General features: G+C 51.4%; 1 protein-coding gene across 4 annotated transcripts in view; it reads left to right on the forward strand.

The window, feature by feature from the left end:
• Pcbp3 (poly(rC) binding protein 3) overlaps nucleotides 1-15525 on the forward strand; it is a 175872-nt gene extending 160347 nt beyond the window's left edge. For 3 of the 4 annotated variants that reach the window (XM_050143893.1, XM_050143905.1, XM_050143901.1), the window contains 5 exons: nucleotides 7952-8030; nucleotides 8694-8753; nucleotides 10837-10889; nucleotides 14145-14314; nucleotides 14904-15525. In XM_050143893.1, the coding sequence (XP_049999850.1) occupies nucleotides 7952-8030; nucleotides 8694-8753; nucleotides 10837-10889; nucleotides 14145-14314; nucleotides 14904-14940 (399 nt within the window). In that variant the 3' untranslated portion in view covers nucleotides 14941-15525. The remainder of the gene's footprint in view (nucleotides 1-7951; nucleotides 8031-8693; nucleotides 8754-10836; nucleotides 10890-14144; nucleotides 14315-14903) is intronic. The other variant, XM_050143913.1, reaches the window with a different exon arrangement.
• The last annotated feature ends 448 nt before the right edge of the window (nucleotides 15526-15973 follow it).

Below are 15973 nucleotides of genomic sequence, written 5' to 3' on the forward strand. Positions count from 1 at the left end.
GTAACTGTGAATCCTTGATGGTGTCATTGAGTACAGAGTTTGTCTCAGCTGCAGAGGCAGCTATCACACTCGCCTGAATATGCAGGGCCACAAATCAGACATGGAGTCTACCACGAGATTCACCCCTTAGATCTGAATACACCTTGTCTAGATGAGGACGTGTTCCTTTTCCAGACCTCATTTTAAGCAATGTTTTAAATCAAGATTCCACAACACAGCCCTGAACTGCAGAAGCCCTGTGGTGCATGCCCAGCACAGTCAAGCATAAGTACTCAGAAGCCTTGTGAAGTGCCATCTGCTTTTACATCCACTTCTCTCGGGTGGCTGGCCACTCAGCCATAGAAGGTGTCTGCGTGTCCATTTCTCTAGAATGGTCACTCAGCTTTGGAAAGTGTCCAGGCACTTTTGCATCCCATAAGTATCAGTCAGGTGTGGTTTCAGAAATACAAAAGGGAAGCAGCATCACACCCTAGGACACAGGAGTGAAGCAGAAGGCACACAGACAGGTGAGCAATGGGCAGACTGCTTGTCCCTCTCGTCTGTGTTTCCAGCACCTTCCTTGAATCAGTGCAGTCACATCAAGAAGGGAGAAAAACCACAGATGGTCTGAGTTTACATGAAGCCATGTCCCGATAAAGCCATTATAAGTTGAAAGTTATCCTAAGTTAAAAATTACAAATACCTCTAACATACTGACCATTCCATGTGGGCACTGCCACACTGGCTGTTAGCTGCTTATCCTGAGGATCAGAGGACTTGGGGAGCTGCCTGCAACTCGTTGCTGCTACCCAGCATAGAGAATATGGTCATCTGGTGCTAGCTCATAAAACTGTCAAGACTCCCAAGTACAGTTTCTCTTGCTGCACAAGAGCAGCCTAAGTCACTGTCTACTGGACACTTCAGAGCTACTCCACCCTCCCCCGGGTACAAATCTCTGACTTTAACTCCAGCTTCCCTCACTCAGCACCCCACTATTTAAAGGGGTACTGACAGCGAGGCAGCACAAAGATACCGACAGAGTATGTCTCTGTACGCCAACCTGACGACGCGTTCTCACTTGGGCCCTGTGCTCTAACCTGCACCTTGCACCAGGCTGGGAAGCAGACTTCAGGGCCATCAGTCTCGCATCACAGAAGAGGGTAGCCTTAGAGGTCCCCTGGGCAAGGATCACTGGGAGTGAGTGGGAGAACTGGCATGCCAGTGTGTCTGCAGCAACCATTTAGCAAAACCTCTTGACCTGGTAGGCCTTTGTTCTGTCGTTGGTACATCTTGAAATTACAGAGGCGTCTAGCCTGATGCTGCATTAGAAATGCTCTGCATCGTGCCGTTTGAGACGATGGTACCGTCTGAGATAGAATGCGCCCTGATGAACAGAGTGGCTATCCCCAGTGCTACAGAGTGTTGCACAGCTATCTAGCATGCTTCCCCTCCCCTCCTATCTGTTCGGTATCTACTTCTATAGCCTTGTGGGAGTGGGTGAGAATGCCCTCCTCACCGATAGTGAAGAAAGAGATGAGCTAACAGCACTCCATGGCCATCAGCTGTCACTAAACCTTCTGGCTCTGTTCCCATCCTGGAACATGGCTGCTCAGTGGGCCTTTTTTGGTTCCACCTACTAGTTGGCAGGGTAACTACAGTAGACCTCACAAAACTGAAAGCTCAGGTAGCCTTGTTGGCTGAAGTTCAGCCTTTTCTTCCTTCCCTGATCTCCTTTGTGGGTTCTTCACTGCCAAGCCAACCGGCACCTTAGTTCTGGCACATCCTCAACCTCCCATGCCCCCATGTGACTTAGTAACATAATCAGAACCTAAGAAGACACCGTGGAGGAGGACGAGCTGATCCTGTGCAGCCATTAGAGCCCAGAAAACACCGTGAAGGAGGACGATCTGGTCCTGTGTAGCCATTAGAGCCCAGAAAACACCGTGAAGGAGGACGATCTGGTCCTGTGTAGCCATTAGAGCCCAAAAGACACCGTTAGGGGGAACGGATCTGGTCCTGGGTAGCCATTAAAGCCCAGAAGACACCAGGATGGAGAGGGATGCCCCAGAAGTCTCTAGAATCAGTCCAAGAAGCCAATCCTCACAGTTAGCTGTCCCAGAAAACTTCAGAAGGATAAACAGAAACAACCTCTTCTATAAATAAATGAAAACTATGTGTTAACCTAAAGGCCAAAGTCAAACCCCAGAGACAAGTGAAAGAACATAGCAAAGGAAAAGCAGTGAGAAATGCAGTCAGCTTCTCACCAGAGATGGCATAGTAGCAGGAAGTACTACCATCCTAAAGTCTGTCTCAGGGCAAGGACTTCAGTGCAGCCATTTGTAGGAAAACAGAAGCCACGGGACCACAGCCATAGCCTCCTGATGATGCATGCCATCCAGGGAAGAGAAGGGACAACTCAGGAGGAAGCTGGTGGTGAGCAGAGAGAGCAGTCGGCGTTTGAGAAACACAGATCTACAGAATGAGTGTCCTCCTATTAGTGCTTTATAACTGCTAGGTTAGCACAGCAGAACTGAACGTGTAGAGATACCAGAGCGCACATGCTGAGCATGTAGAGTGTTGCTTAGCACGCATAAGGCCCAGGCCCAGTCCTCAGTACCAGGTACAAGGAGAGAAGCACATACTACATCAGGATGTGGGTGAGGGAAGTAAAACAACGGCTGGGTCACTGTGCCGTCCCACTGGACTCGAGTGACCAGAGCTGGGTCACTGTGCCGTCCCAATGGATTCTAGTGGCTAGAGGTTAAGATGGGGTTAAAACTTAACTGCCTATGCTGAGTTAAAAATTGAAAGTGATCACTAACAGAAAAGGAGTAAGTTGCCTAACACTGGTAGTAGGAAAGAAAATGATGAGGGGCAAGTACTCCAAACGTTGAAAAGTGAAAGACAAGAAAATCCCTGGAAAAGTAGAACAGTTAAAAGTATCAAATAAAATGGCAGAAAATAAAAGAACTTAAAATTCCAGTTTTTTTTTAAAAAAAAAAAACAAAGGCTGTCAGACTATATAATTTTTAAGGTAAATAGTAAGTATAAAACTGGAGAAATTTCATTTGTGTTCTTTCAAGAGACGTGCTCAAAGGATGAGAAGCCCCATAATTGAAGAGTAGAGAGCATACTAAGGAAATGTCCACCAAAAGAAACCTGGAGAGTCTGAGAAACACCGCAGAGGAACTGCAGTGTCTTTCCCTCCCCTTGGGTGACGTCTTCCCCTCCCCAGGAGTGACATATTTCCCTCTCAAGTATGTTGTCCTGATATGATTGCCAGGCTGAATGTCATGCCAACACAACTGTAGAATCCCTAGAAGTATTTGCAAAACTTGATCACGTACCCGACCATGAAGCAGATTTCAGAATTTGGAATCATATAGGCCATACTCTTAATGTAAAACACTAGTGTGAAATCGATGAGGAAGGGTGACTTTGGAGGGGAAGGCAGGCAGGTCTGTGTGAGTTCAAGGCCAGCCTGGTCTACACAGTGAGTTCCAGGACAGCCATGGCTACAGAATGAGACTGTGCCTAAAACAAAACCAACCAACTGACCAGACAACAACAAAATCTGCCTTTGTTGCCCAGCACTCTGGAGGCAGAGACAGGCAGATCCCCGAGTTCAAGGCCAGCCTGGTTTACAGAGTAAGTTCCAGAACATCCAAGGGTAAACAAAGAAACCCTGTCTCAACAAGCTAAGCCAAACCGAACCAATGAAGCAAAACCCTGTCTTTTGAACCATCCAAACAAAAGTTCCCACAAAGTGAAGAGATGGAATTGGTCCTAATTTCAGAGGTACCAGTTCTTCCCAGGATGACGTACAAGTGCAGTGAAAATCCAGACCCCAAAAGACCTTTTGATGAAATTATATTGATTTCAAAGTTGCATGAATGAACATAGGCCTAAAATCCTGAAGGTCTCATTAAGGAACGTGATAAAGGGATTGCCTTTATAAATACAAAGATTTACTGTAGGGTGACAGTAATGGGCACAGTGCCGTTTGGGTCCAAGGAGACGCTGGGAGCCAGCCTGGTCTGTTGATCTCTAGGAAGCACAGGGTCTGGAGGTGCTAGGTGAAGAGGCCTGTCCTGCCCAGCTTTCACTGCACTCCCAAGAGAAGGGACTGCCTACAAATAGTGCCCAACGGTGAGTCATCCAACACTGGTTCTTCCTGAAAACCTCATGCATCAAGAACTCCACAAGAGGAAAGGGTGGCGCGTTTAGAAAAAAAAAAAATACATAGGAAAATATCTGTCTGTTGTTCTCTGGTGAGGGAAGGGTTTCCTAGAGAAAGTACAAACCCAGGCCAGAGCTGGCAGTGTTGATATGTCAGCTTCTCTTGAAAGGAACATTGGAGAGGTCTATGCAGTATCGAGTCATCAGCAACTGACCCTGTTGGAAAATTGGGCAGAAAACACAACTATTCCCCACAATGCAATGAAGTACAGATTAGTAGGTGCCTCTGCCTGAGTGGTTGGCTCACTGCCTTCATTTCCTCATGATTCACTGAGCTGCAGACTTAAGCCCTTAAAGTGGGAAGAGCCATAGGAGTTCCTACACTGTGACATCTTGCCTCTTTTCTGTCTGCTTGATGCCTGTCTTTCCTTTCTTGCTCCTTCTTGTATGTCCCTCCTCAATAATTTGGAGGAAAGGGTTTATTCAGCTTACATTTCCTGTTCACAATCCATCAGTGAGGAAAATCGGGGAAGGGACTGAAGTAGGAACCGTGTTAGAAAGCTGCTTACTGGCTCATGTTCAACTACCTTTCCTGTATAGCCCAGTCCTATCTGCCCAGAGATGGTGCTGCCCCATGCCCGGGCCCTCCCACATCAGCCTTCAATCAAAACAATCTCTTATAGATATGACCACCGACCAGTTCAATCTGGAAAGCTCCTCAGTTGAGATTCCCTTCTCACAGGTAACTTTGGGTTGTGTCAAGTTGATAATCAAAGCTAACCAACAAGCTACTCCTTGTCAGCTTAACACACAAAAATATCACCACTCAGCCATAACCTTCCCTTTCTCATTTGTCCCCAAGATCTCACGTTAGTATCAAAAATAGAATACATTACAACTTTTAAAAGTCTTATAATCTTTAAAATTTTTCAACAATTTAAAAGTTGAGTCTTTTTTTTTAAATACAAAGTCTCTGTGGTCCCCTATAAAATAAAATTTTTTTAAAAAAGTACATTACTTCTTAATCCAAAGGGAAGAACTAGGCTAGAAAAAGAACCAGATCAAAGCAAAACCAAAATCAGTAGTGAAAATCTAGATCTTGTAACTCAGTATCTGGCACCTGGGATTCATTAATGATCTCTGGGGGGCCCTAAGGGTTTGGGCAACTTTGCTAGTCACTGGCTTGCTGCCCCAAACTGATCTTTTTACGTGACATAACTATCGAAAAGCAAAAGTGGGAGAGCTCTCAGAACTGAATCCTTCCCACAGTGGTGGAAGTTGAGTTGTAAGGTAGCCTGATGAAAACAGAGCCGTACCAAGAAGAGGATCTTGTCTACACTCCACTCCCACAGGTGCTACCTCAGCAGATGCCCACCGAGGCCCTTCACACACTGGCTAATCCTGTCCCTATGACGTCGCTGCATTTGCTTGCTAGTGTGGCCATAAATGTATAAGAAGATCTATGGCAATGGGGGAGAAGTTAGAGACTCTAAGCCTCTGAACATCAGAGTCTGGATATGAGCAGAGCCAGCTTTATAGGTCCTATGGTTTGGTTTGCCTGTACCCTGTAGTCAGTGGACTCTGAAGCCCACCCTGAGACCAGCAGGCGACAAAAGCATAGTGCATATGGGCAACTGGAAATCCTTGAAAACTCACGGTGACTACTAGCCCTTGCTGATGCATGGCCGCAGCCCACAAACTGCTGCGTAACCAAATGAAAGAGCCAAGGCCTGGAGTCTGTGCACAGCTGCTCCATGTTAGATCCATCAGGCTCGTTCCCTTGGCACTTTGCCTACATGCCCTGTTCGACATTCCACTGCCCCTGCCATCTTGAACCATCCATTGCTCCTTAGTCTCTGGGGACTCAGGCAGATGAAGACAGGTCTATCCTCAGGGGCGCAACATCGCAGCCAATGGACACAGAAGTTTAGAAACAGTGGATATGATTGGAGTATAGCTGCTAAAACCCGCTAGGCCTGCAGGCATCCACACTAACACCTCTGCTAAGGTCCCCTTGCAGATCCAAACAGGGCTGTACTTTCTAGGGTACCTTTCTGTGGTGTGTATCAGAAATGCTTCCTTCACCAAGGCTTCAAGGTGGAGTAGACAGGGTCTTGAGTCCCTCAGGCCCTTCCCTGTGGAGCCTCCCATCCCACCTGGAGGCACAGTGTTAGTCTTGAGATATGGCCTGGTAACAGGACTTATGGACATGTTCTTCTGCCAAGCCACTCTAGCAGCTTGGTGTGCCCACTGCTGTAGAGTCAGAACAGACACAGATGCAGACCGAGTTCAGGATGCAGCCAGGTCTCCCCTGTGTAGCCCAAGAAGCCAGGCACGTCTAAGGCGAGTGGAGCTGCAGTTAGGATCGCCCATCCTGCCATGTTTCTGGGGAGGTCAGACACGGAAAAGGATGAGTATCCCGGGCCAAAGTGGCTTTTACAGATGCTAATACCATAAAGCCTTGTGTTTATGCACCAAAGTTCTGTTCCAGAGATGTCACCCAGAAGCCACAGGCACCCAGCTTCCAGAATCAGGAAAGGGACAACCAGCCAGCAAGCACCCCAGAAGCCATCCTGTAGGTCAACATGAACTCCACTGGCCATCAGGAAGGGCCAGGCCGAGGCCATCCCCCGTCTTCACGGGGCACTAGTCTAAACTTGAGGGTACCTTGCACCTAGGAAGCTAGTGCAGGAAGGAAAGCTCCTTGAGACATCTAGACCAGCCACTTCATCCTGTGACAGCAGCACAGGACCCTAATTCACCAGGCACCAAAACAGAGGCACAAACAGCCCTGTTACCAGGTGCCCACTCCCTGGCCATAGTGCCTCTGTCAGTGTCCCACAGCCACTCCCAGCCCTGCCAGCTCTGTCCCCTGATGGAGGCAGCCACAATCCAAGCCAGACTCCAGAACCCCACTAATTGACATGCAGCCTTGCTGGGACCCGTTGGAGGGAGAAGGGCCAGCCTTCCCTGTAGGTATGCTATTCTGCCTGCTGGGCCCCCATCCCACAGGAAGCCCACACCCTCTGTACCAGTGCCCTAGATTCTCAAAAGGTCAGTGTCATTCAGAGCCGACGTCCATCCTAGCCTGCTCCTCTGCTCAGAGTCTGTTTTCTGATGTTCTTTATGTTAATTTGAGAGTGAGGCTCAGAGAAAATGAACAAGCTCTATTTGTGAAGCTGCATGGCTGGTGGGAGCAGAGACGTGGCCTATGGGACAGCAGGGAGCAGGATCCAGCGCTGCTCCCATGGAGAGCCTCGTCCTCAGGGGCCTCTGCATCTATCACTTGTGCCCTGTCCCCCACCTAAGTCGAGAAGGTGGTTACAGGGCAGGCGGGGAGCTCTCCTTGCTGTTCCCTAGCCCTCCTTCCCAACTCTACATGTGAACGGCCTTGTGTTAAAGTGAGGCCTGCTGGCCAGGAGGTGAGTGAAGGCTAGCAGGAAGTTGGAACTGTGGCAAGGTTTAAGAATCTGCTAGTTTCTTAGGAGCCCAGCTGGCCCTGCTCTGTGTCCCTCAGACCTTCCTCTCAGAGCCCCACGGGCCCTGGCCCCTCCCCTCCTCATTAGCCTGGTAAGGGAAAGGCACAGCTCATTCAGGTTCTTGGCTGCTGGCAGCCAGGCCCATTGGTTCCCCCCAGGCCAAGTCCTTGCGTCCTGCTGCAGTGTCTGCCATGTGTCCGCATGGCCCCTCTGAACCTCTCTGTGCAAAGTTCTGTGACTGCCATTTTTAACTTGGTGTGACTTGTACTCGATGACAATAACCTTCTTAGCTCTCGTGTCCCTCCTACCCCCAGCAGTTGACCAAGCTCCACCAGTTGGCCATGCAGCAAACCCCCTTTCCTCCCCTCGGACAGACCAACCCCGCTTTCCCCGGTACGTACCCAGCTGCCCTTTTCTGACCTTCTCTTCTCACCTGGGGACTCGCTTTCTCTTTCTGAGCGCTGTTCAGTGCAGTGCAAAGCACAGGTGCTGGCCAAGCTCTGAATGCTGAATCTTGCAGTGTTAGCACAGTGGGCTGCACACAGCTGAGGCCGGGCGGGTCGGTCCGTCCTCCATTGTGGACAACTTTACCACTCCCCGGTTTCCTTCCACGTTCTTGCCCTTTGAGGTCTTATGTGCGTTGCTGGGCTCTGTGTCACCCACAGTCCATCCCCAGGTGGCTTTTCCTACAAAGGCTTCTACCTAGCCACGCTTGGAGCACATCTTTTTCCCAGATCTACATTCTGAAAGCAGGAGCGACCCCAGCCTTAGTCGGTGCAGCCCTGCCTAGGATAGCACGGACAGAAGCTAGCCTGCACTCAGGCCTGTGGTGAAGTGATCAGAGATGCTGGCCACAGCCTGCCCGGGCATCTGCAACAGGGTGTCTGTCCCTCTCCCAGAAGCAGAGCCGCCTGGTGGCTATGGCCAGTGAAAACACACTGGCCACGCACGTCGGCTGTGCATGCTCCAATCATATTTTGAGCTTTCCTAGTTGAAGGGACCTTGCTTCTCTCCTTGAGGGCAAAACATTAAACCTCTCTCTTCTTTGCTCTCCAGGAGAAAAGCTGCCTTTACACTCCTCCGAAGAAGCTCAAAATCTGATGGGCCAGTCGTCAGGTAAAGCAGACCACAGAACTGGGGCAGCAGGCCAGGGGACATGTAGAAGACAAGGGTACCCACATCCATGACATCTGAGTGTCTAGCACCCACCCAAGTCGGCTAGCAATAGACAATTTCCAGGGGCACGAGCTGTGGACTGAGCCATGGGGACCACTCAGGAGCCAGGTGGTGATGGAACTGTTCATTGTTGGTGACCGGTGGGTCTGAGCACGCACAGAGTGCAGGTGGCCTAAGGAACCTACGTGAGGAGAAAACTGTTCTGAGTTACCACTTGTTCTCCAGCTGTGCAGTGTGTAGGGGTGCATAGTGAGAGCATGACTGTGGGGGCCACGGGATGCTATGTGCATTTCCAAGATGAGTTTCCGTGGAGATAGGCACAGACTTGGAGGATGGATCTGGGCTGGCTGTGTCTACACCTTCTGGCTTTCATTTAAATGCCTGCTCCCGGGACACTGCAGGGTGTCTGGAGACTGATATAGGGACTGAGGAACAGCCTCGGGAAAGGCGATAGGCTGGAGCTGAGTGTTCTCTGGGTCCTAGGAGGGAAATGCCATACACATTATACTCGTGAGCCACCATGGGTACACACAGCCAATGCTGCAGCCTCCTGGCTGCCACCGTGCTTTGATGGGACAACTTGACCAAAGCCCTCGAGACGTGCAACACAAGTTCATGTGAGTGAACGTGCACTCGCATGGCAGCCGCAGGAAGGGTGTGTGCTGAGACAGCCATTAGCTGTGTGGTGAAATGCAGCTGGCTCGGAAACCTTGTCCCCAGTACTGGCTTTAAGTGGACAGACAAGCCCTTATCTACCCTCTTGACGTTGGTGTCACTAGAAAAGGATTCTCGCTTTTCACTCAGTCAAGTGTCAAATCCAACAGTTATATCCTGCTGCCCCAGGAACTCCTGCTCAGCTTTCTGAGAGTCCTAGGGAACCCTTTCAAATGACATTTTACAGGTCTCTGCTCCTGGAATGTGTATAAGCTCCTAAATAGCCAAATAATTGTGTTAAAAACTTATTAGAAGAAAGGGGATAGAAACTCCAGACTTTAGTTGTAAACAAAACTGCAAAGTTGGGATGAATCAGTTAGTTGAACACTTCCACCTGGGCCTGACTGCTGGACTCCTGCCATTGGGGTCATGCTCTGGCCGGAGCCACTAACCATGTGAGACAAGACAGTGAGGAGGTCATCCACCCAGGGAGTGGAGCAAGGCCAGAGCAGGAGCTGGGAGAATGAGGGGCTTGCTGAGGTTGTTGTGGGGAAATCCTGCTCATATGGATATGGTACTGAAGATCCAGGGAAGAGGCAGGACAGTAAGAGCACAGAGTTAAGAGAGGACCTGGGTTCTGGGGCACTCTGAAGGGGTGTGGGTAGAACTGGCCATCTGGAAAGGACAGAGTCTGGGGTCTGGACCTCCATCCCATGTTGGACCTTTGCTGAGCCTAGAGGCAAGAGATCAGCTCTGGAATGTGCAGGCCTGAGCTGTCTGTTGTTGAAATAGAGTGGCTGTGTACAGATGTGCTGGCCCAAAGGTGTAGCCATTGCACCTTCCCCTGTGGCAGCCCTGGAGTGTGTTGTCACGTGACTGAGGCAGGAGAGAATTAGCGCATGGACTGTGAGAAGTCGCCCGTTATCTGGAGACTTAATGAGACTCGCAAAGGTGAAACCTGGAATTAACCATGTGCAGTGGCCTTTGGCGAGAACTGTGTCGAGCAGTTAACAATACCTGCAGCAGAACCACATGGAATCTCGGGAGAGCAGAGCGGGGCACAGCACCCACAGTCTCCCTGAACACAGGGAGGATAAGCATGACATGTCAATGTGACCCGTGTTGCCTGTGAGGGCCTGAAGTGTGATGGCTGCCCTCTTTTTAGCTCAGGGCCTGCCAGGCTGTGTGTACAAGGTGTGCGAGTTTCTTCTGAGAGAAGCTGGAACTCTGGAGGTTGGGTTACACCTGGGCCTGGATCCCTGGGTGGTGCTGGCCTTTACCTCAGCCAGCCCAGGGAAATATGGACAGGTCTGGATATGGCAATCAGCTGTTTCCCTTCAGCCTAACCTTGTTCCCTTGGTGTGTCCAGGTCTGGATGCCAGCCCCCCGGCCAGCACTCATGAGCTCACCATTCCCAATGATGTGAGTATCCCACCTGCACCCTTCTGTCCTCACAAAGACTGTCCCAGGGACAACTCTCGAGCCCTTCCTTCCTTCGCCACCTTAAACTGATAGAATGTCCATGAAAGATGCAGACAAGAAAAGAGCCCCAGGCACAGCATGGGGACTCAGAAGTTGGCACCAGGGCTAGGCTGGGCATCTGTGGTAACAGCAGCAGCAGCCTGGCTTAGGGACCTGGAGAGTGGGGTGGTCCAGGAATGTTCTGGAGCGCTATGACTCGCACTGGAGGTTTGAGTTCTCTGGGACACGAAGGTGGTTGAATGTCACAGGTTGTCTCCCTCAATTTACCCTCAGGAACATCACACGCTGTGGTCTCAGGGCTGCTGGTAGCACACATTGTCCTCCCAGGCTGAGCAGGGGCCTGGGGAAGTGGGAGCAGTCTCCGAAAAAAATGGATCACCCCCCAAACAGTGAGACCAGCGAAGGAGAGTCCATGTCTTTGAGAGTAGCTGCCAGCACAGCAAAAGGGACAGTCTCTGTGTGAGCCATGCAGGGGTTATCCCCTTTCCAACTTGTACAGTATTTACGCTATCTCTGCCCTAAGCTACTTTGTTTTGAGACAGTCTCTCACCAGGACCTAGGGTTCACCAATTACACTAGGCTGGCTGGTCACAGAGGCCCAGGGGTCATCCCAGAAGTCTTTGTAGGGAGGGAGCTGCTCCTTAAGCAGTGCACTCAGAGCCTACCTTTCACCCCACCCAGGAAGGCCATAGGATCTATGGCATAGATGGTGCCTGCTCACCCAGACCTTTCCAGAAAGGTCTAGGCTACCGGCAAAGATGCAGTCTCCCAGAGCCAATAGTCCACACCTGATGGCCACCACAGTCATGGGCAGGAGGAAAGAAACATGATTATCCTGACCATTTGTCTGTCTCTCCTGGTCACAGTGAGTCAGGCCAGTGTCCATTTGTGTCCTCACCCCATCTGCAGAAAGACACCAGATGGTGGTGTATCTGTCCTCTCAGGTCCATGCAGGCCTTCAGAGGCTGAAGCCCAGACCTCTAGATTACCAGGCCCAGAATTCGTTCCTAAAGGCCACTGCAGAGCCAACTAACTGCCCTACAGCATTCCGTAAAAAGGTCAGGCCTATCCCTGGTGAGTGACTCACTTGCCTAGAGTATTTTACTGGGAAAGGAAGCTAGGATACCCACACAGCTGTGAGAGGAGGGGGCCAGTCAGTGTTGCCACAGTGGCTGGGAGTTGGATGGGGATTACAGTTACGGAACCTCTCCTGTTTTAGCACGTTCCTATAGCTTTATTTAAATAGGCAATGAGAAGAAAATGGGTGGGAATAGCATGAGCTTGGGGCTGTGTGTCAGTGGGGTCCCAGCGAGGCTGAGTGGAAGAGGACCTTGAGCTACTACCAGCTGGCGGCCTCTCCTCAGCCAGCCTAAGGGCGTCTCACAAGCAGCACCAGTCACCTCTCGTACCCATAAGAGCAGTGCCCACCAGCGTCTGTGTTGGGATCCAGGTGGGTTCCATTCCAGAATTCCCAGCATGAAGGAAGGAGAGAGGTTTAGAGCACAGGCCACAGAACACCTCAGGATTTTGAGGTATGAACCCAGGAGGCGAGCCACCCATGAAACACACCAAGATGTAAAGAAGAGGTGTAAAGAAAGGAAAGGGAAGGGTGATCTGGGGCTAGGATGGTCAGCGTCCTCCAGTGCAGGTTGGAATGAAGACAGCGGTGTAATAAGGTCTGTGCTGTGAGGTTGACAAGAGTCATCCACACCTGAGTGACCCCAGAGAGAAGAGCTGATCACAGAGCAGCTGGGGGTGGGGGTGAAGAAGGTCACGCATCCCCATGGTGCACCTTCCTGGATAACGGCGCTTTTAGAGACATGCGGCCTCAGCACAGGAGCCACGCTCCTACCCGCGGCTACCTTACCTGACCTAACCTTGGTCATAGAAGAGCCCCATAGCTTTTCTGCCACAGAAGAGAGCATGGGTAGGCAGGTTAGTTGAGCCATGGTTGTGTGCAGGTCAAGAAGCCCTCCCTGCCACAGGAGCAAGCACCCTTGGAAGAATTGACACAGACACTAAGAACAGGGGCAGGCTGTGGGCAGAGCCCAGAGAGGGGAGCAGTGGGTGGGACTGGGAAAATGAGGACCAGGTGAGGCCAAGAGATACAAGGACATGACAAGATGCTGAACAGCTCAGGTTTCCCTGGAACAGGGGTTTCACTCTGTTCATAAAGAAACCCCCTTCACAGCTCAGTGAGTGAGATCGTCAACCAGCAGACTGCCTTAACCGTGATCAGAACAGTGGTACCCATTGTGCAGGCCCTAGAGCAGACTCTCCCTGTACCTCTCTGCCCAGCCCAGCCTGCTGCCTGACACCTCACTGCATTAAACAGCTGTGTCCAGTCCCCAGGCCGGGAGCCAGACAGCCAGGTGCAGCAGAACCACTGGGACCTGAGGTACCGGCTGGCTGCAGCCCCGGCTCTCAGGCCTGTCCATCCAGTGTCCTTTTCCTTACCCCAGAGCACACAGTGCGGGCATCTGGATGTGGGAATTCTGTTTAATCAGTGACAGAAGTTGAGGGCCTCATCCAGCTCCTCTGCAGTCTTTCCTGGGGTCCAGGATGCCTCCACCGTGGGACAGGGTAGACTGAGAGGGCACGCTCGTCTCTGAGCTGCCTTAGAGATGGCCCTCACTCCTGATGACTTCCTTGACCACAGGTGTGTACCCAGTAAGCACTTCACCAAGCAGATACCAGAATTGTCCTCTGCTTCATCTGAGAGCATCAAAGACAGGTTTCAGCAACAGTGACCGTGAGGTGCTCCTTAGTGTCTGTGGTGCTCCCTCTTCCTGTAGATCCGTTCTCCCTGTGAGGGTACCCCCCAGAAGGCCCTGGCCCAGCCTACGCCAGAGCTGGTGTGGGATTTCCCATGCAGTCTGCATCGTCTGTCTTCAGGTTACTTCTGACCAAATAGAGGAGCCAGTGGGGTGGTGACCATTGTCGTGTTATATGGACTTTTTCCAGAGGGACACTGAGCAGAGGTGATAAGACTGTCAACAGGCAGAGCCAGGCCCTCTCTTGTGTTGTCCCAGGGACCAGTCTCGGGGCTTTGCAGTGCCTATTTCTTCCACAGCACTGAGTTCATAGGCAGAGCTGGAGCCTGTCCCCTTGGGTGTCCCCGCAGGGCTCTTAGGGATGCCATAAAAGGGACATACTGGGCTGTTCTCTAAGAAATTCCTCCATCGTTTCTTCTAGCTTATAGGCTGCATAATTGGACGCCAGGGCACCAAAATCAATGAAATCCGGCAGATGTCTGGAGCGCAGATCAAAATCGCCAATGCCACTGAAGGGTCGTCAGAGCGTCAGATTACCATCACAGGGACCCCAGCCAACATCAGCCTTGCCCAGTATCTCATCAACGCTAGGTGAGTGATTCGTAGGCTCCGGGGCCCTCCACAGGTCCTCGCTAACTGTGGCCTGCAGCCCCACACCCTTGCTGATCCTGTAAAGTCCAGGCATGTGGGGAGGCGTATGATAGAGTCAGACTCCAGGCTCATGGGCCACTCTGTTCTCCAACAGGGAGCTAGAAGGCTGTGCCTGTCTGCCTCAGGCAAGAGGTGCTGACAGACTTGTAGTAAGTCTGGAGTAGGACTCAGGAAAATGCCGAGCTCCTGCCTCACCTGCCCCAGATCCACTATAAACTACCATCCTCAAACTGCTCAGGGTCCTACCCACGCACAGCTCTTATGACAGCCGTGAAGCCCCTGCTTAAAAGTCTGGAGCCCACCCCCACCCCTAGAGGCAGGCTGGTGCTTAGCCCCTGGCCCAGTGCTCCAGCCTGGCAGGACCCCAACTCTCCCAGCAGGACTGAATGACAAGCACAGGGACAGGTAAAGCTCCACAGGTGTGGCGCCCATGGCCCCTAAATGGTGACCTGGAAATGGAGCGGTGCCCTCCCCCACTGTCCCATCTCATAAGTCTATGGTGTGTCCCTTGTGCCTTTGTCTATTCCAGGCTGACGTCTGAGGTCACCGGGATGGGTGCACTCTAACGTACCCAAGACCCTCCATTCCACACATCGGATGGCTCCAGCCTGCAGCCTCACCAGCCGGCACACTGTACAGACCGCCTGTCCTTCCTTGCAGATATGAATAGAGCGTTTCTTTACAAACAGACGGTGGTGCGTGTCTGCCCACTCAGGCCCTGTGCGCCCCGTGTTAGTGTAGCCTCCACGCATCGGCATGCAACTCTTTACTTTAATGCTCAACGTATTCCCAAATGTGATGTTTCAGAGATTTATTCCTCAGTATTCATGTGACTGTCCGTTTAAAAGTTGGTTTGATGCTCTAACAGCACTTCCTATGTCCTGCTGCCCCTTGTTCTTAGAGACCCTCCTCTCTCAGCTGGTCTACGGATTCATTCCTACCCTAGGTTGTACGCAGGGAGCATTTGGAAGAGGAGGGACTTGGGGATGTCTACAGAGCAAAGCAGAGTGCCAGAGGGCAGGTGGGACCTTTGCTTTACTGGGATATCTCGGGGAGGGGGCACTCATGGCCCCCATATGTCTTCCAAGATGACTAAGAACAAGGACTTGCCAGAAAGTTCATCTCCCCCCATCAGAGTTCAATAAATGTCGTGTTCTTCCCCCGTGGCTCTGGCTTCTCTCTACTCCCTTATCCTCAATGCCCATGCCCACCCATGTGACACACCAGTACCCAGCCTGAGAGTCGGAAGATTTGGGTTCTCTTGCCCAGGTCCTAGAGTGCCAGGTTCCAACCTGTAAAGCTGCCCAGCATGGAGACTACCTACGTCTGACCTGCTAGGGCACCAGCCACACAACCTTCCACCATACAAGTGGCCTTGCTTCTACACTGCTGCCGCTTAGAACCAAGGCCGCTCTCCTCCCTTCTCTTAGTGATGCACTCAGAGGGCCAGGACAGAGGTGGAAACTTCCCAGGGAATGCGGCTTGGGGTGGCCCCTGGCCTAGATCCAAGGGCTCTGGTATCCATCCCCACCTCTGATCTTGGAGTTTCTGGCAAGAAGGCCCTGGTAGACACCAGCTCAGGCCCAGAGAGTTACTCTG

The sequence above is a fragment of the Alexandromys fortis genome, unplaced genomic scaffold (genome assembly GCF_014885135.2).
Source record: "Alexandromys fortis isolate MF-2015 unplaced genomic scaffold, M_Fortis_MF-2015_v1.1 scaffold_9, whole genome shotgun sequence".
In the NCBI taxonomy this organism is placed as follows: domain Eukaryota; kingdom Metazoa; phylum Chordata; class Mammalia; order Rodentia; family Cricetidae; genus Alexandromys; species Alexandromys fortis.